The sequence below is a fragment of the Agelaius phoeniceus genome, chromosome Z (genome assembly GCF_051311805.1).
Source record: "Agelaius phoeniceus isolate bAgePho1 chromosome Z, bAgePho1.hap1, whole genome shotgun sequence".
NCBI lineage: Eukaryota > Metazoa > Chordata > Aves > Passeriformes > Icteridae > Agelaius > Agelaius phoeniceus.
In genome coordinates, this window is record NC_135303.1 from 16895118 (window position 1) to 16917684 (window position 22567).

Consider the following 22567-nt stretch of genomic DNA (forward strand, 5'->3'; position numbering starts at 1 on the left):
CAGGTAGTTTTCTTCACAGTGACTAGTGTAAGGTTTTGTGCTGAACAGAGAGCTGATCATTCAGAGATGTTTTTGTTATTGCTGAGCAGGGATTGCACAGAGCCAAAGCCTTTCCTGCTTTTCACATCACCTTACTGGGAGGCTGGGAGGGGACAGATGACCCCAAACTGACCAAAGGGATATTCCAGACTATATGGCATCACAGTCAGTATAAAGTGCAGAGAAGAAGGAAGGGTGGGATGTTTGGACTGATGGCGTTTGTGCTCCCAAGTCACCTTAGTGTGATAGGCTGTGCTCTGCTGGAAATGGATCAACAACGGGAAGCAGGGAATTCATTCCTTGTGTTGGTTTGCTTGTGTGCAGGCCTTTTGCTTTCTGTGTTATAAACTGTCTGTATCTCAACGCATGAGTTTTGTAGTTTTTACCCTTCCCATTCTCTCCCTAGTCCTGCTGGTGGGGAGTGAGGGAGCAGCTGCCTGGCGCTGGGCTGCTGCGGGGGTTGAAGCACGGCAATCCCTACAAGGCAGTGGTGAGAAGTGGCAGTGGTGAGCAGCAGCCGAAGGCCCATCCGGGGCGCTCCGGGCGCGGCGTCCCTCACTGCCGGCCCGGCCCGGCCCAGTCCTCGCCGGGCCCCGCCCCGGGCCCCGCTCCTCATTCGAGATTGGCCGCTGCCCTCCACCCTGGCTTCTGATTGGGCGGCGCGGGCGCTGCTGGCGGCGGGATTGGCCGCGGCGGAGGCGGCGGGCGGGAGGTGGTGGCAGGAGTGGGCGGGGTGAGTGCGGCCCCAGCCCCGGCCCGGCTCCGTAGGGCGCCCATAAAAGGGGGCGGGCTGGGGCCGGGGGTACCGGGTTGAGCCGCTGGCGGTCCTGGTGACGGTCGTTTGTGCTGTGGAGCAGCCGCCTTGCTCCATCCCTCCGGGACGGGCCTGTGGGCGGGGGCCTCAGCCGGTGGGTCAGGAGGCACAGCGGGCGGGCCGTGGCGGCCCCGCGAGTGCCCGTCCGTGAGGGGCCGGGGCCGTTTGTGGGCGCGGGGCAACCAGCGGGGCGCGCAGCGGCAGAGCAAACATGGGCAGGTCTTCGGGGGCAAAGGGCTTGCAATTAATTTTCTTTCTTTGTTGCTGGTTTGGTTTGTTCTTGTTTGGTTGGGTGTTTTTGTTGTGTTTTTTAGTTTTTCTCCCACACCACCGTGGGGGTGACTCAGTACCCCGGGGAAAGGGGAGGTCCCGGCCTGGGGTCTGCGCTGTGCTATCCGAGCACCCGCGGGTGTGAGGAGAGCCACTGGCCAAGGGACATCGCTGACATCGCTCCAGCGAGGTTGTGAAACATTCACACTTCTCTCTTTGCTTGAGGAGAGGATGTCCGAGCCAGCAGAGCAAGGGTCAGAGGGAACGTGCTTTGGGCCCAGAATCCAGGGGAGATTTGTCAGTGCCTTTTCTTCTGCACGAGTAAAATTAATTAACCTGTAGTTACACTGCCCGGGATGGTTCTTGCACCTGTAGGAAAGCAGCACCTCCTGCTGCACCTTTGGAAGTTCTCTTGAATGCTTGTGGCAGTGTTGGCTATGGTGGAGCTGAGTGTTCTCAGGATGCCCTGACCTGCTCATGGGCTTTACTGGGTACTGCTGGTCAATTAACACTGAAATATTTGGGTGACACAGCATATGAATCTCCGTGGTGCACAAAAACTTAGGAAGTTTATTCTAAGTTTAGAAGCTGTGTACTTTAGGGGATGTGTTTGAAAGCTTAGAGTCTGTGTTTAGGTCCTCTTTATGTACTGTAACATATTCAGCACATTTTTTTCAGTGTAGTTCTTGATCTGCATTTGTCTGTGCATACAGGTAAGCAGTTTAGAAGAATGACTTTTGATTGGATTTTTGCCACACTATCTAGAAAAAAATGTGTACTGTAGCAATGAAGAATGTGAAGAATGGTGTCAGACTGTTAGTGTTCTCTTTAATGCAGAAATGAAGAATACATACTTTATGGTTTGAAATTTCATTTGGGAGAAGTATGTTTATTTAAAATTGTGTAAGCAAATGTGCATAATAAAATAGGTTTTCTTGTAGCTGAGTCAGCGTCTCACAGAATTTATTTTTCTCTCTCTCACTAAGAAAGGAAGAAGTCTGGAAAAAAGTTGTTCACAAAAATCTTTATTTTGAAGTTGCATTAAAATGCAGGATGAGAAAGCTTCTGTGAAATAGGCCTGTTTTTAAAATTTTCTTTGCTGGTAGAGTGAATGGCAGTGTAGTAAGGTGCAAGAGTTCCTGACAGATCAAAACCTCATCTAAGTAAGAAATACTCATGAATTGTTGCCTTGTTAAGATAACTGGTCCTAGGAAGAGGTGTGCCTTTACAAAGTAGTTTAGCATAGCAAGTGAAAAACACTGATGGGATGTACTGCATGACTTCCCCAAACACTGTAATGGGTATTTATTGCAAAAAGTTGATCTGGAATTGTTACCATTTTTACACAGTAATCTCCTTGATGGCCCATAGTACTTGTTGAGCTGTGTTTGTTTTGCTTCTTGGATTCTTAGGAAGGCTTGAATGAAACCAAAAGTATTACTGTGCTGTACAGCAGTAGGGCTGGTTTTGGGGCAGGCAGGTGGTTGCGGGATGAGTCACGTTTATTTGGCATGTGAGGTAATTGGAGGTGTGGATGTTGTTTGGAGCTGTGACCATATAACTTACCATTCTCTCAAGGCTTGTCCTAATAGTATTTTGAAAAATAGGGAGAACAAATTGGTTTTAATTAATTTAATTCACTGATACAGTAATAAGCCCCCTGCATTTTAGTAGCTATGTGTCTGAATCCAATAGAGCCCACTTCAGTTGCAGTGGTGCTTCAGCAATCCTGTATCTATATGTTTAATAGTGTACGTTTATAGGTTCTAAAGGGCTACTTTGCATTTATTTCAGTTGGAAAATATGTTTAAAGACTTCAGTTACTACTGTGCAATAAACGCTCAAGTTACAGAAACAACTTCAAATGTGGAATAAGCAGATAAACCCTGACTACTAGAGAAGGACGATGAGCTCATCTCAGCCTTCTGTTCAGAACATCCATGGACAGGGGGCACTGTGATTGTCCCTAAAGGACACACTGACCTGAACCAGTGTCTGGAACTTCAGCTTCTGTGGTTTTGATAGCCTGGACTCAAACAAAACTCACCATGCAGTTTATTAAGGGAATGTCCTGAAGCTCTTGTAGTGGTGCTGTGCACATTTAATTGGGGGGCAGTTATTTGAGGTGTCAAGGTGCAAAATGCAGTAATTCTTACAAGAGCCTAAGTTGTCATACAGGTCACACCTGGCTGTCTGTTTATGTGGAGCAGGGCAATGACTTATTTATATGGGAAATAGAGGTAATTATTGATGAGCTCGTAGTAATGAGTGCAATACTGTGCTAGGATGACAGAGTGGATGGTCATGTAAATTACTAAATGCTCATGTGTTGTGATGGGAAAAAATACTTATAAAATCTGCTGCTAATGGCATTAATCATTCTGAGTAGTTTTAAAACAGCTTTTCAAATTTGATTAATTTACAGTGTGATGTTTTTATACTAAATCCTTATCAACATTTCAGGTAACTAAATATGTGAGTGTGGAAGCAGAGAGAATTCCATGTGGCACATGTCTGTGTGTCCTTAAAAATTATTAAAACAGAATCTGAAAAGTTTGTGTTTCAGATTCTGAAGTCCCCTGTGATTTTTATGTATTGCTGTAACATTGTCAATATCTCTCTGCTAGAAGCAAAGCAGGGAAAAGAAAATTCAAGATCATAACAAATTTGAGATTTAAATTATGCCGTTAGTTGATACTGTAGAAAAGTGTAATACAGAGAAGTGATCGTGAGGATTGTGGATTATTTCTTAGGAGATTAGTGATAATTGGTTATACCAAAGTTTCCTATCATGTCAGCTTAGTGTCAGAATGTTCCAAAACATTCAAGAGAAGTTTCCCTAACCCAGGTGCTTTTAAACAGTAGCAAAATCGGCCTTTTGTTTTGGTGGTGCTATAGTCAACTTCATATGTTAACTAGATCTTTATTCATTATGTGTCTGGTGAATCAGATATTTATTGTTTGGAACTTAAAAAAATTGTGGTGTAGGGTTCTGAGAGTACTGTCAGGATCCTGCAGCAGTATTTTTGAGGCCTAAAATTTGGCTCCTAGGTAATGGATCTGTAATATGCTTCCAGGATTGTAATAAAGTGCTTTAAGTGCAAAGTAGTGTCTTTTAAAAGGAGATGACAAAAAAAAAAAAAAAAAGTAATTGTACCACACCAAGTAAACCCAGTGCAATTTCATACAGCATATTAATTGTGAAACCTTTCAAACATTTTTGAAAAGAAAAGAAGTGTAAAAGTAATAAAAATTGTGATTTATCTTCTGTGTGAAAACAAGCAAATAGTTATAGGTAGTCATGTTGTAGCACCAGTAGTTTGGAGGGAAAAAAACCCCAGATTTTCCACTCCATCCAAAAGTAGGTATGTAGGACTGTGATTCCAGCCTGGGGGCAGAATAAATATCTGAAATTCTGGAGCTTTGGTTAGGGAAATGACTGTGGAGCTGGTAAGAACCTCAAACTTGTCAGGCATTCCTCTTTCCCAGCCCTTCCTCCCAGTGATTCTTCACCCGATGTTTGTTTGTTTGAATACTTTTCTTTGGGCTGTGTTTCTGATGGATATTTTTCAGCCTCCCCAGGCAATCTGTTTGAGGGATACAGTATCCTTGCAGGTAGAAACATTTCCCTTGTGTCATTTCCATGTATTGTTTCTATGTGTCAGGGAAAACAGTGATCTTTTTTGAAGCATGGTGTTTTAAAACTATATGCAGAGCATAAGATGTGATTTACATTGTTGGTCAGGACACAAGTGTTACTTTTCCTGTCCTGTAGTTTTCACTCTAATGCAGCTCTGTGTGTTGCTATTTGCCAAAACAGAGGGAAGCAATGATTTGACTTCTGTCTATTGTGGTCCTCTATAATCCTCCACTGTCCTTCTGCTTAGCTGAACATTGCCAGTTGCTCCCCCTTTAGTAATTCCCTCAGTTGTTTTATCCTACTTGACAATAATCTCTCATGCTTCTCTTTTTGAGAATGATTTTACTTCTTCACAGGTTTATTGGAATCACTTCAGATTCTGTTTCATGACACTTCAGGTGAACTCTCCTGTCTGTTGATTGAATCAGAGGCTTTTGTTACCCTTGTATCCAAGATAAAGAATTAAGTTTATGAAAGAAGAGTTTGAAGTGCTGAGACCTCACTGTTCTTCAGGGAAAAAAACAAAACCAACAACAAAACAAAACACCTCTAAACTTTGAAAAAAAGGTTTAAAAGTTGCTTTTACTGCTTCTGATAATAAGGCTTGATTACATGTTTTAGGTTAATTTTGCATTAATAAAGACAGTTATAGAAGATTATAGCAATGTGAAAACACATCTTCTGGTCTTCTAGTCTGATGAATTATATCTCTCCATCATGTAAGAGGTTCCAGGGCCTGCACTTCCACCTTGGGATTCTTTTGTCATTTCTAGTTGCTGTGTTTATCAGGAGGAAAGGAAGTGATTGTTCTGGTTTCTTCAAGTGTTTTGGGGTCATCTGCACTGACAAAAGTAAAAGTGTGCCTGTTCTGCTCAAAGTGTAGACAGCTCTTTTCATTTTGTTGATTATTCACTTCTATTTGAAGTGTTTTACCTCCAGAGACATGCTTCCTCCTCTGGGAAGCTTATAATCAGAACTTAAATAAGAATACGAGATGTGAAAGTCAGAAGAAGAGAGCAGAGATATGGAGGTGGGGGGTTAGTGTCTGAATTTCTGTATGTCTTCCAACAAGTAGTGGGTAAAAATCGCTACTTCTGCACCCTTAGTTTAGTACACCTACTTAAAATACAAAAACTTGTGATATTGGGGAAGGAGGGAGATAAGAAAGCTTGCCTGATGATTAGCGGCACACAATAGTGTTCTGTATTAACAGAATAGATTGCTACAGGGACAACTGGAGAAGTTAGGCTTTTTATTCTCAAAGTTAAAATGCTAGCTTTCTGTGGGAGGATGGGGCTTGCTGTTACTTGGTTAGTACATGGCATACACATTGTCCTCATCTTTAAAAGCTTTTAGTACTGCAGTTGCTTAATCTTCCCGCTTGAGATTTAATGTGTAATTTCTGCTGAAGCTGTTAGTTAGGATAAAAGCTGTAAAACTGATTATTACAGTGGTAAGGCAAAGCTGTCAGTTTATCAGATCAAACAGAGGATTGAGGATTTTCATCAGGGGAGATGAAAATGATGCATTCAAACTATTTACAGTAATGTGTAAGAAAGTAAAGGCAACTGGGCTGAAGTCAGAGCAAGTCAGTATAAAAATCCTGGAAATAATGCAGGAGTTGTGTATAGCACTGAAGCAGATAGACCCTCAGAAAATGGTGTAAAATCAGTAATGGAATGGCTCAGTTGTACCACCTCAGCTGTGCTAATGCAACAGCCTGCTGAGCTTCTTGAAAATGAAGACAGACTCTCAAAGAAAAAGATCTGGCAGAGCTGAGTAAGTTAATGCAGGCTGCTTTAGAGCTTGACAGCCAACCATTGCAGTGACACATGAAGCTGCATCAGAGCAAGCCACCCTAACTGATAGTGGAGCCCTGGAAAATGTTAAAAATAGTCTTTGAAAATATTAGGCCTTGTATTTTCTCAGATCACTGCACCTGCGTAAGCAGTATGATAAGTGATATAATTGTTAGATGTGATGATTGTTTAGTAGTTAAATGTAATTATTATATAACCATAAGAAGAATCGTGAGAAACTATGTTGGAAATTTAAACGGGGCTATGTTTAGCTGAAATCTGTGTATACAATAGAACAATATAAGTTTGATAATTATCATGAAAGTTATATAACGATAGAGTATAAAACACGTTTACCTCGAATGTACAGTCGGAATCAGATTTGGGTGGAAATCACCCCGATTCCCAGAGCTCTTCAATAAAAAGCACCGCATATAATCGCTTATGTGATTATGTGTTTTTGAGCGCTAACATAACTGGCTCCTTGGCTGAAGTCAGCAGATTGCAAACATCAGCCTAGGAGGATTCTGTGCTCTCATGTTGGTCAGAAGAGCCTGGATGAGAGGAGCTGTGCAGGATCTTCAGCTCTAGGAGAATGTTTAAGGACAGAAAGGAACTGCCTCAAGTCGGTTGCTTGTAGCAACCTGCCTATTCAGACGCCTCTGTATGGAAGGTGATGGCTGGGCTCCACTTATTGAGGGAGTTCTGGACTTGAAGAATTTTTGTCTCTTTTGTGACAAAAACTTGTGACTTGTCCTGTGAATATATCCAATGCATTTCTTTTAGAGCAACCACTGATACTTTCATATATACACTTAATTCACTCTTGTTTGTATAGGGGCAGCACTTGCTCCATTTCAAGTCTGGCAAAATTTTTTCGTAATTTGGGTAGAGTTGTGAATTGTTTATGATGTTTATAGGAGGCCATTATTATGATTTGGAGTATACAGACAATGTCCAAAATAGTAATCAACTTCTTTCTTTTTGCCTTCATGTTGACTAATGCTTTGGTAAATGCAGAAATTTAATTATTTGTAAAACTAATAGTAATATGTGTAATATTAATAGATTGTCATAATTCAGAACTTCAGTTTTGCATTTATGACACAAATTGCATGCAAAACTGCAGGCATTTTAGGGAAATGCAAAACAGAAACCATTTAGTGTTTAAATGGGAGGAAGCTGCTCGCTATTTGCTGGTGATCATTTGCCTCTTTTGGGAAGAGTCTCAGATCAGTATCAGAATATTTTGATATGATCATGGCTTTTGGAGGTCTATTTTTTTAAAAATGTAATGTGAGAGGTAAAAAACCACAACTAAACAATATTCTAATTTAAAAATAAATCAGTAGTGGACCAGCGTGACAACTTAGAGAATTTGGGCTACAGGCTACTTGCAGCCTCAGGCAGAGAGAGGGAACTAGATTGAGTAAAAAAATTGACTTAGTGAAATCTGTAGCTCAAAGGAGAGTTCAAAATGACCTGTTAGGCTGATGAAAAGACAATGCCTGGAGAGTATGTCCCTGAAGCATATTCCATTTGTCAGTGTACTTGTAGCTGAGCTGATACTGCTTATGAAGATAATTGCTGCTGTGCTCTCAAATATCCTAGTGAGTAGACTTAAGTAATTTCTAAACCAGAGAGTTTGAGGAAGGAAGGTAGAATGGATTGGATCCATAAGAAAAATATTTAATTTTTGCTTATTATCCAGTGTACAGTTTTAAACTGTGATAGAGCTAAATTTCTACATGAGAGTTTGCATGGGATAATGTTCCGTTTGACTGAAAACAGTGTTGATAACACAGGGATGTTTCTGTAATTGCTAGCTAAGCCCTTTTCTGCTTCTCACTCCACCTTTGAGAAGGTGGGGGGTGCACAAGGAGCTGGAGGGGACACAGCCAGGACAGTTGACCCCAACTGACCAGAGGCTTATTCGAGACCATGTGGCATCACGCTCAGCTGGTTGGGAAGGAAGGTTGGCCAGGCTGCTGTGACTTTGTAACTGTCTGAGCATTGTTGGGTTGCTGGTGAGCAACTAGGGGTTATTTGTGTTATCCATTTTCTTTGCTTTTATGTCTTTGTCTTCTTATTTATTGTTTTCCTAAAAAACCTCAAATTCCAAAACACTCTTTATCACAGCCCATGGGTTTTCTCACTTTTACCCTTCTTAGTCTCTCTCCGTATTGACTGGGTTGGAGAGTGAGTGAGCACCTGTGTGGTGCTTAGCTGCCTACCGGGGTTAGACTCTGGTATATGGTTTTCTGAGGCTGAGATTAATACCAGACTGCAAAAGTAAATTTTAACTGAATAGTCTTTGCTTTGAGTATTAATCTGCTAGTGTATGTAGTCTGAAGCTTGTAAGCATTGTAAAAAATTTAAATAATTTCAGTGTTAAGCTGCCCATAGAGGCAAGAGAAGGAAATTGTGACAGTAGTATGTTGTTTCACTTATTTAAATTGAAATATTCCTCTTATTTTTGGGACTATTGTGTGCCTTTGTTCTGTTAACTGAAATGAAGTAATCTGTTTGCAGTCCTGAGCAGTGGTGCTTAGCAAACTGAAAATTCTCCATTCTGATTATTTTCTTTTTTTAATTCATCTGCACTTATAAGCTTTCAATACCTGCAGGGAAGAAAGAGATGTAGAATACTGGTTCCACGTAAAAAATTTGGATAATGCAGTTTAAAAGAATTTGAATACTTTTCCTGCAACATTTATTTGTGTTGATCAGAGCTATGATTTCGTTATGATTCAGAAATAGTCAATTATGGGGGAGGGTGTGAAGAATATGAGTTGATTTTCAGTTTTGCCCATTTGACAGCCAAATAAATTCATACACTTCTGGGAATAAATGCAGATGTATTTTTTTTAAGATGGTAACCTAGAAAACAGTAATCGTGTCAGTATAAAATGCATTCCCTTTTAAAATTTTGAATGTGGAATCCTGTTGTTGCCTTGTAGGAGAAAATATTTTCTGTAATTCATGGATATAAGAGAAAAAAGAGCAATTGTGGAGGATAAAGGATTTATTTTTATTTCTATGTCAAGTGTTGAGATTGGGTCCAGAATGTGCATGCAAGTTTTTTTACAAATCTGGAGGAAAATCTAGGAAAATCTAAAGAACATTTTAAAAAATTATTTGTTAAAAGATTGCGAATATACTTCTTAGAAGTATTTGAGGCTAACTTCACATTTCTTAAAAGAAAAAAAAAAAGGCAAGTTAAATACTTCCTGCAGCAGAAGGAGAAACTTGGAACTGTTTCCTTCCAACTTCTTGCCCAATCCCCTCTGGGCCCCTCAGTCACATTCTGCTAAGCTTTTTCCTTCTGTGTAATAGGCCTACTGTAAGAAGTCCCTCTCCAGCTCTCTTGTAGCCCCATTTTACATACTGGAAGGTTGCTGTAAGGTCTTCCTGGAGCCTTCTCCAGGCAGAACAGCCCCAGCTCTCTCAGCCTGTCTTCATAGGAGGGGTGCTCTAGCCTCAGATCACCTTCATGGCCCTCAGTCATGCACTCCTTGACCCAAGAGAGCTGCTGCTCTTGTCACTAGTGCACAGGATGTGATGGAGTTGAGGAGATAGAAGGGAATACAAGGTAATGGTGAGGAAAGTAAAGGGAGGTGACCAAGTTTCAGTGGGTGAGGACAGGATCCTGCCAGCATCCATCTGAGCAGGAAATTCCAGTCCTACATGTAGCTCTGTAAATCGGTTTGACATTTTTTTTATGTAGTATTGTGGTCAAGAACATGGATGATTTCTGTAACTTAAATTACAGTGCTACATTGTGAACACTTGAAGACATGCATCTACTCTAATCTTGAACACACTATCTGGAAAAAGGGGGATTTTTTTTCCTTTTTTAAATTCTGTGGAAGAGGACAAGTAGGTTAGGATTTGGTCTAGATTTGGAGGCTTTCTGTGCTACACACTATAATTTGCTGTCTCTAGAGAGTGGTGTCCTTAGTGCAGTGTTGGTAGAAGTAGAGGAAGCACACCACTCTGTCAGTGATTAAGGCAGTGCCTGTTAAAGGCTGGACCTACGTGTTTGTGAACTGTGCATTTTATGAGACAATCACTCCCATTTTTTAAAATCAGTGCTGGTAATCCAAAATGCTTTCCTGGTCATGATCCTTTTGAGGAATTCAGGTGACTCTAATAATGTTCTGGAAGTATGGAGATATGTGTATGAACATCTTCAGCCAGAGACGTGAATAATTATCTCGTTTGCCCTATACCTTAGTTATTTATTCACTGGTATGTTGCTTCTCTAAGACTGGTCAATTTTGCAGATACATCAGGGACTGTTGGATGTGCTTTGAACAGGTCTAATGAACAGACCTTCTGAAGCAGTACCCACTCCTTAGGTTGAGCTAGCCTGGAAGAAATACCTGAGAGAGGATAATGTGTTTCACAGCTTCATTGTGTGAAGGGTTTCTTGTAAATTCGTCTCTGCATTCATGTGGCTAAATGCTGCTGATTTTAAGCATGTAGGTAAATAAGTTCATGCCTCCATCTCTTATTTTTAGATGTTTTGTATTTAGGTGGAAGTTAGCCTCTCCTAAATACCAAATGCGACAACCATACCTCCAGTAAGTGGTGAAAACTTTCACTGGCTTTATCCAGTAAGTCTTTCCCAGGACAGAAGAATAATAACTGCCTGCTCTATCTTCTAGAGACAGCTGAATACATGATGAGAGACTCTATATGTGAGAGCATTTTTTGGAACAAAAAATGTAGTGCATTAAATTTTAATTTTGTCAACATCAGTTTTTTAAAAATGAAACATTTGCATTCAGAGAGCTTGACTCTGTTGAGTGGACATCTGTTTTTGAACAATACTGATGTTTTAGAGAACAAAATGAAATTAAGAATGATGCAATTTTGTTGTATTTTTACCTTGTTTGTTTCAACCACTTGTTTGAGAACAGATTTCTGCATTGCTACTCTGATTTACTAATTTAACTATTGGATTTTAGTGTGCAGATTTGGATGTGGCTGCTAATTGTCAGCTTCTTCTGGCAGTCTGCTGACCAACCATGTTGTAATGAAGGGAAATTTCAGAATTGTCAGAGCTTGGTTGAAAATAAATAACTTGCTGGTTGACTTAATAAAAATATTAACTACTGGCTGACTAGATAGGAAAATGAATTGTCAGTCCTGTTATTTCTTGCATTAGTTGCCAGGATTTTTGTTTTGCAAAGATGCCAGAGTTTTCACCTTTCTAAAGATTGCAAGAATTGTATAGTTAATAACAAAACAAACATTTTAGGTTCTGGTTTTTAATGTAGGATGGGCGGGTCTGGACAAATACTCAAAAATATTTCCAGGGAAAATGATGTGTAATCAAACTACATAGAACTTCATAGATGAATGAGTAAAAAAAAGCCTCAGATACTTGCTAATTTTTTTTCTTCCAAGGTTCAATCTCTTTCATATGTCTCTGCCCATAGACACTCTTTGTAAGTGTAATGAAGAGATTAGTTGCACAGCCAGGAAATAAAAAATCTTTCATATTTTTCTGAAGTTTATAATACTCTGTATTAATGGTTGCAAGCTTTATCTTCCTTGTCTTTAATGTTAACTTTTAAATTTGGTGAGTTTCAAGAACAGAAACTTTTTAATTCCATATCTACTAAAGATTAAAAGTGACTTAGAGGGACACAAAGAAGTCACCGTATAACTGAAATAGTGAACTTCTAATTGCATTTGTACAAGCAACAGCTTTTGGGCATGAACCCTTGTGTTAGATTATTAATCCTGAGAATACTGCTGTATTAAAATCTCTCTTTATTACAATATTGGCAGCCTTTTACCACCATTTCTCAAGTTCCTTTTTACTCCTTATCCTGTATTTCCTTGGTAAAAGCTGTAAGTTTCATTATCATGAAAAACTGCTGCAAGAAGAAGCAGTGTGTGGGCAATGCTTTGTATGGCCATGCCTGAACATACTACCTCTAGCAGTAAGAATAAAGCCTTTTCCCTGGGACTTTCATGTTAGGTGTGATTTGATTAATTATACTTTTCAAAGTATATACTTATACTTATCACAAAGATAAGCTAGCTAGAGCTGCTTGAATTGTGCTGTATTACCTGAAGGATTTTTCATTGTAGTTCTTGCAAATCTTTTCTGCAAGCTGATTTGTGTTGCATCAGATTTATGAACAGGCTGGAAAAAAAAAAGCTGGGACATCTGGGATTGATTTTTAAAAAACCAAATTATTAAGTCTCTGTTATGTACTAAAAACATGTTAAGATGGGGGTACAATCAGTGTTTGTCAATATTATTCAGTGTAGATGGAAACTCAGTTACATGCTTTCATAACATATTGACCCAGAGTACTCTATGTTCTTAATAATCATATTGTAAATGAAGCTTAAGACTTTAGAGAAATAGAAAAATTCCTTGATAAAAACATCTATCAAACTTCTAGGGGAGAGAGAAACTGCAAAGACAAATTGTTGTTTAACAAATATCTGTCTTTTTCTTTCCCCCATAATCTTGTGTAGCAATGGGCCAAGGACTTGGTAAAACTGCCTGGCCCAAACCTGCAGGAGCATATCAGACTTTTACAAGTGGAAGAAGACATTCCTTTGTTGGGTTTAGACCATTTTTGAATAATCAAGACATAGATGGACATCAACAGAAGGATGACTGCAAACAATTAGAATTGGAAGATGTTCAGAAAGAGAATTCTTTATGTATGTACATATCTTTGTGTATGTGCCATTTTATTGCAAACTGGGATGCTTGGGGCTGGAGGAGAAAGGCATACTGAGAGCCATATAAGTGGCTCATGTTATTGAGCCACTTAAATAACATGAAAAGTACATTTCCTGTGTCTTTAATTTGCTTTTATACTAAATTTCATTCTATAAAATATAAGTAATCTAATAAATCTGTATTAGGCTATGTAGTTTTGCTTGAAGAACATTCATAATGAGTTAATGCATTCTAATAAACTAGAAAACAGTAACATTGTTTAGTTCAAATTATTTTCTCTCCAAATTAAAATTCACATTTGGAAGAAAATGCCTATTCTAACCTTCTGTTTAGAATGAGGCTGTGAAATATTTGATGCATCTTGAACCAGGTTGTTCTCTTTGTCAACCATAGTGAAAATTAGTTTAAGCCCCTATAACATCTTTAAAAGTTCCTTTTTTTTTTTGTGTATACCAGTTAGACCACTTTCCTTTCTTGTTTAATGTATATTGGATGTTATTATTTACCAAAATGCCTTCTGTGACATTAGCATCTGAATAATAATTTAATAGAGGAATACAGAATCCCTTATTGGATTAGAAATATGGTCCCATTTCTTTGTCTGAGGTTTTCAGCTTAAAAAACCTTATTTGATAGAGCCTTAGATCTTCAAAAGTGCCTGGAGGGAAAGGACTTGGAGGTACTTCTCAACACTGGCTGAGTATGAGCCATCAGTGTGCCCAGGTGGGCAAGGACACCTGGCCTGTGTCAGCAATAGTGTGGCACCAGGGCAGTGACAATCCCCCTATGATGGGTGCTGGTTAGGTTACAGCTCAAGTGATGTGTCCAGTTCTGGACCCCCCTGTGCAGGAAGGACATTGAGGGGCTGGAATGTGTCCAGAGAAGGGCAGCAGGGCTGGGGAAGGGTCTGGAGTACAAGTCAAATGAAGAGCAGCTGAGGGAGCTGGGGGTGTCCAGCCTGAAGAAAAGGAGGTTTGAGGGACCTTCCTGCTCTGTACAATTGCCTGAGTGGAGGCTGGAGTGAGTCAGGTGTGGTTCTTTCTGCCCAATAACAAGTGATGGAACAAGAAAAAAAGGGCTTCAGATTGCACCAGAGGAGGTTTAATTGGCTTTTAGGGAAAATATGTTCACCAGAGGGTTTGCCAGTCATTGAAAGAGGCTGCCCAGAAAAGTGGCAGTTGTCAGTTCCTGGTAGTCCATAAAAGGTGTGCATACATAGTCTTGGCAGTGTTAGATTTATGGTTGCACTTGATACATTAGTGGTCTTTTCCAGCATAAGTGATTCTATTGCTCTACAAGGTAACTTTTTTCATCCTCCTTCCTTTTAGACTATTTTGAAACTGCTTTCTTATTCTAATTTTTTTTTCTTTTTAAATGATAATGGTATAGTGCTGTTTTAGCTTTGTATGCAAGGGTGGTTTTAATTTGTTGTAATTGAAGTGTGTTTACTGTTGTCCTTGCTTCATACATTTTTTTTATACTTTCATCTAGTTAAAGGTCTATTTCCTGTAAGGCAGTGTTGAGTCTGGAGTGGCATCTCTATATAATGCTACCACATTTCTTTTTTCAGTTACACAGAGATGCATGCAGTTATTTTATGGGTCATTAGAAATTCCCTGTTCCCAATACAGTTGCTTTGTATGTAAAGTAGTTTAATAACAAAATGCCTTTCCTTTACATGTGTTTGTGTGTATATTGCAACTCTTCAAATTTATCTTACAGAACCATTTTGGATTGATTTACTTTCTTTGTCTCCACTAGGCTACATTTTTTCCCATCTGTTGTTATATTTGGGTGGATAGGTATTACCTAAAATGCTGCATATTTTCTGAATATGCAGCATAGCATATTTCACAAGCGTCATTGAGTCCAATTCCTGGCTATAGGACATCCCCAAGAATCACTCTGTGGGGCCTGAGAGCATTGTCCAAACACTTCTTGCACTTGGTTAGGCTGGTGCTGTGACCACTGCCCTGGGGAGTCTGTTCCAGTGCCCAAACACCCTTTGGGGCAAGAACCTTTACCTGATACCGAGACTAAACCTGCTCTGACGCAAGATCAGGACATTCCCTTGGGTCCTGTTACTGTGCCCCAGAGAAGAGATCAGGGTCTGCCCCTCCTCTTCCTCTCTGGGGTTCTTGCAGACCTCTCAGTTTCCTCTTCTCCAAGATGAGCAGACCAAGTGACCTCAGCTGCTCCTTGTGTGTCTTCCCCCTATTGGTTCCTCATCAATCTTCTTGGCCCTCCTTTAGACATTGTCTAATATCTTTATATCTTACATTGTGGTACCCAAAACTGCCCCCACCACCTTACATGAGGCTGCCCCCGAGCAGAGTGGGACAATCCCCTCCCTTGCCCAGCTGGTGATGCTGGGCCTGATGCCCCCAGGACAGGACTGACCCTCCTGGCTGCCAGGGTGCTGCTTACACATGTTGAACATGTTGAACTTGCCATTGACCAGGATCTCCTGTGCTGCTCTCCAGCATCCCAATTTAGTGTCATCAGCAAACTTACTTAATGTACCTTGAGTCTTGTGTCTTAGTTTTTTATGAAGATCTGAAGACCACAAGGATGAGGATGGAGCCCTGTGGAATTCCACAGGTCACCAGTGTGATTTCACTCCATTCACTGTCACCTTTTGTGCCTGACCCATGAGCCAGTTACTCACCCATCACATGATGTGTTTATGCATCTGTGTGCTGGGTGTTTTGTGTTCCAGAAGGATGCTATGTGAGGCAGCATCAAAAGCTTTGCTAAAATCCATAAAGATTACATGAACTGGTTCCCTTGTCCAATAGGTGGGATACCTTGTCATGAAAGGAAATAAGGTTTGACAGGCAGGACTTTGCCTTTATGAAGCTGTGGTGACTGTGACCAGTGGCTGCATTTCCTTCAGGTTTTTCACTACACCAGAATAGTCATCTCTGTGATTTTTATCAGTCACTGAAGTGGACTGACAGGCCTGCCTTTCCAGGGTCATCCTTGCCCTCCTTGAAAACCGGGACAGCATTATTATGGTCCAGTTAGCTGGGACCTCTGCAGTTTCCCAGAATTGTTCAAAAATCATTGTGAGAGGCCATGCTGTGACTAGTTGACTACCCTCAGATGAATCCCATCAGGCCTTATAAACTTACAGAGATTCAGCAGGAGCAGCAGATCCCATACAAGTTCAGGATTGACTGAGTTGATCATTCTCCAGCTCAGGTACTGGGGCGTCCCTGGACATCCTGTCTTCATCAGTCTTGAAGATGGGCAACGAAATCATTTAACAATTCTGCCTTGTCTCTGTCCTTGTCTGTGAGGTGACCATCCTCATCCTGTAATGGGCTTATGTTATTCCTGCACTGCCTTTGCTACTGGCGTACTTAATAAAACTCTTTTTATTGTCCCCTGTGTTTCTGGCCTGCATCAACCCCAACTGAGGTTTGGACACATTAATTTTCTCCCTAGAGTGGCAGCAGCATCTCTGTATTCCTCCCATGTCACCTGGCTTTTGCTTCCACTGGCCATACACCTTCTTTTCTTGCTTTAGCTCCAAAAGAAGATCCCTGATCATCCAAGCCAGCCTTCTGCCTCACTTGCTTGACTTCCAGCATTTTTGGAATCACATGTTCCTGTGCCCTTGGGACATGGTCCTTAAAAAGTGACCAGCACTGACCTCAGCACCTTCCAAAGCATTTTCCCAGGATCTCACTAACTAGTTCCCTGAGCAGCCTGAAGTCTGCTCTCACGTCCAGAGTTGAAGTTTTTACTTTTTCTTCTGTCAGCAGAGACTTGGAACTCTATGACATCATGTTCACTGTGGCCAAGACTGTCAACAGTCTCTACTTGGGTCATGAGACGCTCTGTTATCAAGCAATAAATCAAGGAGGGTACCTCTCCTAGTTGCACACTCCCCTTTAATGCCTGCACCATGAAGTTACCATCGAGGTGCTTTAGGAATCTAAGAAACTGTTGAAGATGTGTAGGAGGAGATATTATTTATAATATTAAATATATGACTGGATTTGATCCTTGGTAACTCAATATATGTGACTCTGCTTGAGCAAGAGGAATGGAGTGGATGATCTCTAGAGGGGCCTGCCTACCAGCCTTGGCTCATAGCAATTTTGTGGAGGAGCTTCAAGATTCTAATTAGATACAGTATTATTTCCTAGAAGCCAGACTCCTAGTGCTGAGGGGCATAGCTCTCATAAGATTCCAGTGCCACGAATTCACCAACCTAGTAATGGAGCCTCATCTAATGATTTAGATGAGATTTTGGACAAAAAAGCTGGACTATTGCCTTGGTTAGGAGTTCAAAAATTACTTGAAAAGTATTGATTTTGTAGTAGCAGTAGTATAGATGTTTTTACCTTCTTTAACTCTTGCTGCTAGATTTGATGTTTATTGTCCCTTTATGCAAGAGGTGTTCAAGTGTAATATAACTAAAATGCATTTGTTATGAAGCAGCTATTACCTGTAATACCACATTCAACCCTGCTATTTTCTTCTTAAGAGGAGTTGCACTCAAAGGTGCAGGTAAAAATTACAGTTCTTTTAGTATGTAATTTATAGTAGCAATAAGTGACTTTATCTGAATGTGGCAGAAGGCACAATTTAGCCAGTTAATGAATGGATAATCCAGTATGGAGAGAAATGTTCATTCAGTTTTCCTGTTATCTTATAATTCCCTTTTATATAAACAATGTAAAAATTCTGCTTGTGTATGTGTTCCTTTAATGCTTTTTTCCCTATCACATCTGTAGCTGGAATTGTATAATTTAGATCTATTTCTATAGGCTTAGTTTGTATAAATGAGAAGGTAAATATATTACTGAAGAATGACTGCATCTCTGATAAATGTTTCTATCACTTTGTACAACAGTCCTAGTAACTTATCCCTTCTTTTTAAATGAGCAGTTGTAGACAAGAATATTTCTGTTGGATTTGATTATTCCAGTGCATTCTTTCTTACAGCTTTCTCTGAAGATTCTAGTCCATTGGTTCAAGTTTCTGAGCCTTTGTCAAAAGATGCTGGCACTAGAGAACCTGTTTGCCAAAGTGCATCAAGCCAAACATCACCATTTTCTGTATTCTGTTATGACCTAGAAGGCAACCAAACCTCACGGGACCTGATGAATCCTAATGAAAAATCTGAGGACGTTGCAGAACACACGCCTGGAGGGCATAATGATTTGAATGGTAAAAATGGAATTGCTTTTGTAAACATTGACTCTTATGAGCCAGATAGCAGTGATGGAGATGAAGAGGATGCTCTAGACAAATATTCTTGGATAAGAGAAGCAGCAGGTCTAATTCAGGGAAGACTAGATAACATACTTTCTCAGTGTGAAAAAGACATGGAGTCTATTAATGACTTACAGTCCCGACTCTCTGCTTTCAACCACAGTGTTTATAAAGAAAGTTGCGAAGAAGCACAACCGTCTTTGGCATGTCCAAGCAATAGGAGACCTAAATCCGCTGAAGATGAAGCTACACCAAAAATAAGCCTGGGTGATGACAGTTATGAAACACAGCAGATAAAACATATAGTGGATGTAGGAATTGGAACCCCTGTACCAGTTGCTGATGTATTAAACATCTGTGATGGAGACTCTGACCAAGAAAATTCATCTGAACTAGTAGTGAGACCTAAAATTAGAAAACAAAATACTGCTAAACAACTGGAGAGAGAAAACCATCTCCCTAGTGATGATGAAGAGGAAAATGATTCCTGGAGGAGAATTGGAACTGCTGATGTTCAGCAGTGCCATCCTGAGTGTCCCTTGAGAGATGGCAAAGATGAGATGAGTTCTGGTATGTTCTTTCTCTCAAGAATGCGCAGTCATCAAAAGAACATAGAAATAGACTTAAGAAGAAATGCACTAGCTCAAGTACAAAACAATGTTCTAAGTGACAGTGCTTTTTGGAATGAGTTTGAAGACCACAACACACATTACTTAATGTCCCACAAAGATGAAGACAGGTAAAGGTTTTATTTTTCTATCTGTTTTAGTATTGAATCTTTTGTGTAAATAGTGTGTGAAACTGAACAATATGTTAGCAAATGAGACATAAAAACTTAAGGCATTTCAGAATATGATCAGATAACAAGATGCCAACTTTTCCTTTCAGTTATCCCTCACTCTTCTGGTAATGTAAAAAGCCTTTCCTTATGTCTGCAGTCAGAGAATCTTATCACTGAGGAATATTGTTTATTTTTATTTCATTTTTACTGAGCAGATGGAGGGTAAAGACTGAAAGCCTTGTTCAGCTTTGAAAGTTTCTTTCTAGGCTTACTCTTCAGAATTATTTTTTTTGCTTCCAAATCTCAGTATTCTACATGGCAGCCTATTTATGTTATTGTCTCTATTGAAAGAAATTGTTCTTCCTTGTAATATCTGAAGAATAACTTGATAGGGTTTTTTAAACCCATTTTAATGGAAATTATTGAGACTACTAGGTGTTTCCAAAGTAACTATTAATTATGACAGTTTTAGATTTACAAATTGCTCCAACCTTGACATGAGAAGCAATGTTCAGGTTTCTCCTGCTTTGAGGTCTTCAGGTGTCCTGGTTTAGGGCACATTTTCAAGGAAACTCCAAAAGCAGTCCCTCTAGAAAGCAGATCCAAGTGGCCCTGCCCCCAACTGATTCGGGAAAATATTTCCTTGGAGAAAAGTGGAAAAAACTGTTTATTTAACAAGAAAAGTATTCACAAGAATAAAAAAAGAAAAAATATTAAAATTCAGAGAGTCCTTGTTGTGGAGTGTAAGTCGGCTCCCCCAGTCTCTTAGTCCTTCCAGCACTGGAATGCAGCATCCCGGGCTCCGACTGGTGTGTGAGCTCCTGGTGTTTTTCTGGGTTTTCAGTCCAGAGCAGGCTTGAACAGTTCCAAGAAAAAGAAAAACCACAATCCAGGGAACTTCTCTGCCTTAGCTAGCTAAAAACTAACTAAAAGCAAAGGAGAGCTCTGTCCCGCTGTCTGTCCATGCCACAGAGAACACAGTCCAGGAGCAGGAATGTGGAGGAGTGAGTGCAGTGTCTGAAAACAAACTGCGTGCTTCTTCTTCACCCCCCTTCACTCTCTGCAACAAGTCTTAAAGGTTCAAAACTTAATATTGAGCATAAACAGAACAGATGATTGGGGATGCAAGCACCATATAATTACTCTAAGACATCATCCAAAAGACAAAATAATTTGGATAAACCTTATGTTTAACTTCTATTCATAAAATGTTAGCTTAGAACTCTTCACTATTAATTGGAATTATATAACTGAGCTATTCGAGGGTAAAAACATTTCTAACCGTATGAGATGTAGTAGTATTTGTGATGGCTTTTTTCCCTCTTTTTCTTGCAGTTTGCTTTCATCTTGTTGATTCTGTTCCCACTTTACAAGACATATGTTCTGGATATTGATGTGGCTCTCTGTTGATGTACATGTGCTTGTCATTCATAAGCTAATCTGCTTAGTAGATTGTATGTCCTGTATTTTCGTAGAGAGAAAAGCATGAAAATTAATTAGCATAAAATCTTGTCTTTAAAACTTAAAAGTCGCAGACTTGCAACTATGAGAGAACAAAATGCATTTTAAAATAGTAGACTTGGGGGCTTTTCTTTTTCAAGGTGTTAAGTATGGGGTCCTGTACTTGGTGGGGGGATAATGCCCAGTAGCAGCACAGACTGGGGGCTCACCCACTGGAGAGCAGCTCTTCTGGGTAGGACCTTGTGGTGCTGCTGGGTGACAAGTTGACCATGAGCTGGTCATGTGTGCCCTGGGGGCCAGGAGGGACAGTGGTATCCTGGGATGCATCGGGAAGAGCGTGGCCAGCAGGTCAGGGAGGTGATCCTGCTCCCCTTCTTGCCCTAGTGAGGCACATCTGGGGTACTGTGTTCATTTTTGGTTTCCACAGTTGTAGAAAGATAAGGAGCTACTGAAGAGGGTCCAGTGGAGGCTGCAGAGATGATGAGGGGTCTGGGGCACATCTCTTAGGAGGAGAGGTGGGATCTGGGTCTGTTTAGTCTGGAGAAGACTGAAAGGGGATCTCACTAATGCAAATAAATAGCTCCAAGGTGGGTGCCAGGAGGATGAGCCAGACTCCCTTCAGAGGTTCTCAGTGACAGGACAAGGAGTTATAGTCATACACTAAAACACAAGAAGCTCTATCGCAGCAAGAAGAACTTTACGGTTGAGGGTGGCAAAGCACTGGAACAGGTAGCGCAGAGAGGTCATGGAGTCTCCCTTTCTGAAGACATTCCAAACCCACCTGGGACCATTCCTCTGTCCCAGGTTGGACTGTTGAAGGGTTGGATGGCAGGGTGGCAAAAGGGTTGGACTGTTCTTCAAAGGTTCCTTCCAACCCTGACAATTCTGTGATTCTTAATAAAGGTACTTGCAAATGAATCCATCACTTCCTTGTAAGGTTTGCTTTTTAAAAATTTTAATTAATGCATGGTCTTTTCCCTTTTTGAAATGATGCTGCTAGAAAATTAAAATGCCATGAAGGAAGTGCAATATATTCTACAATTGTAGCATTGGCTTCCATGATGCACAATGATGGGTTATTGTAGCATGACAAAAAGAAACATGGATTGATTATTAGAAATGTTCTTGATGCTGATGGAAACTGAACCAGTAAATAGGAATCATGTATTTTTAACTTAGAATCCCCATAATTTATGTACTAAAACCTAAAAATACTTATGTATATGAAATAAATTGTCAATTAGTGTGTACAAAGAAGTAATATGTTCACTCTTGAAAGGTGAAGTTTTATGTTTAAAGATTTAAACTATATTTTATGTTCATGCAGAGCTGCATGAAAAGTGTATTTGACATACATGTCAAACTACATCCTTCGGGTCAGTTTTAGCTTATTCCCAACCCAGGGAGAAATTCACCTTTTGATTGCTGCAGCGTGGGCCTCCACTTCACATTTTCACTTTGAGGAGGTGCACAGCTTTTGTGGTGTTAGCATGTGGAAGCAGTGTGGGAAGGAGAAAGTTTTGCATGTTTCTTAGAACCATGTATGTTCAAAGGGTGGTGGAAGGTCCCAGGGCAGGGTTGGAGGGAGGAGGATCATATTCATTAGCTCCTTCCATTTAATTTTGGACTGTATGCCAAGTACAGGTTAGGAAGGGGTTCAGTCAGGGGGAGGGACTACTGTCAGCTAATCCACATGCAGATGCTAAGTTCATGTGCTATGCTTTTGGCAAGTGACAAATTTGTAACTCTCTAACCATTAAGTAATCTTCTGCACCCATGCAGAACTGAGCACAATTAAATCCTGAGTTCTGAAATA

At 40.3% G+C, this 22567-nt stretch overlaps 1 protein-coding gene across 1 annotated transcript in view; it reads left to right on the top strand.

The window, feature by feature from the left end:
* The first annotated feature begins 756 nt into the window (after window positions 1-756).
* PJA2 (praja ring finger ubiquitin ligase 2) overlaps window positions 757-22567 on the top strand; it is a 33372-nt gene continuing 11561 nt past the window's right edge. The window contains 3 exon segments of the mRNA XM_077171434.1: window positions 757-772; window positions 13067-13258; window positions 18240-19248. Coding sequence (XP_077027549.1) covers window positions 13069-13258; window positions 18240-19248 — 1199 coding nt within the window. The 5' untranslated portion in view covers window positions 757-772; window positions 13067-13068.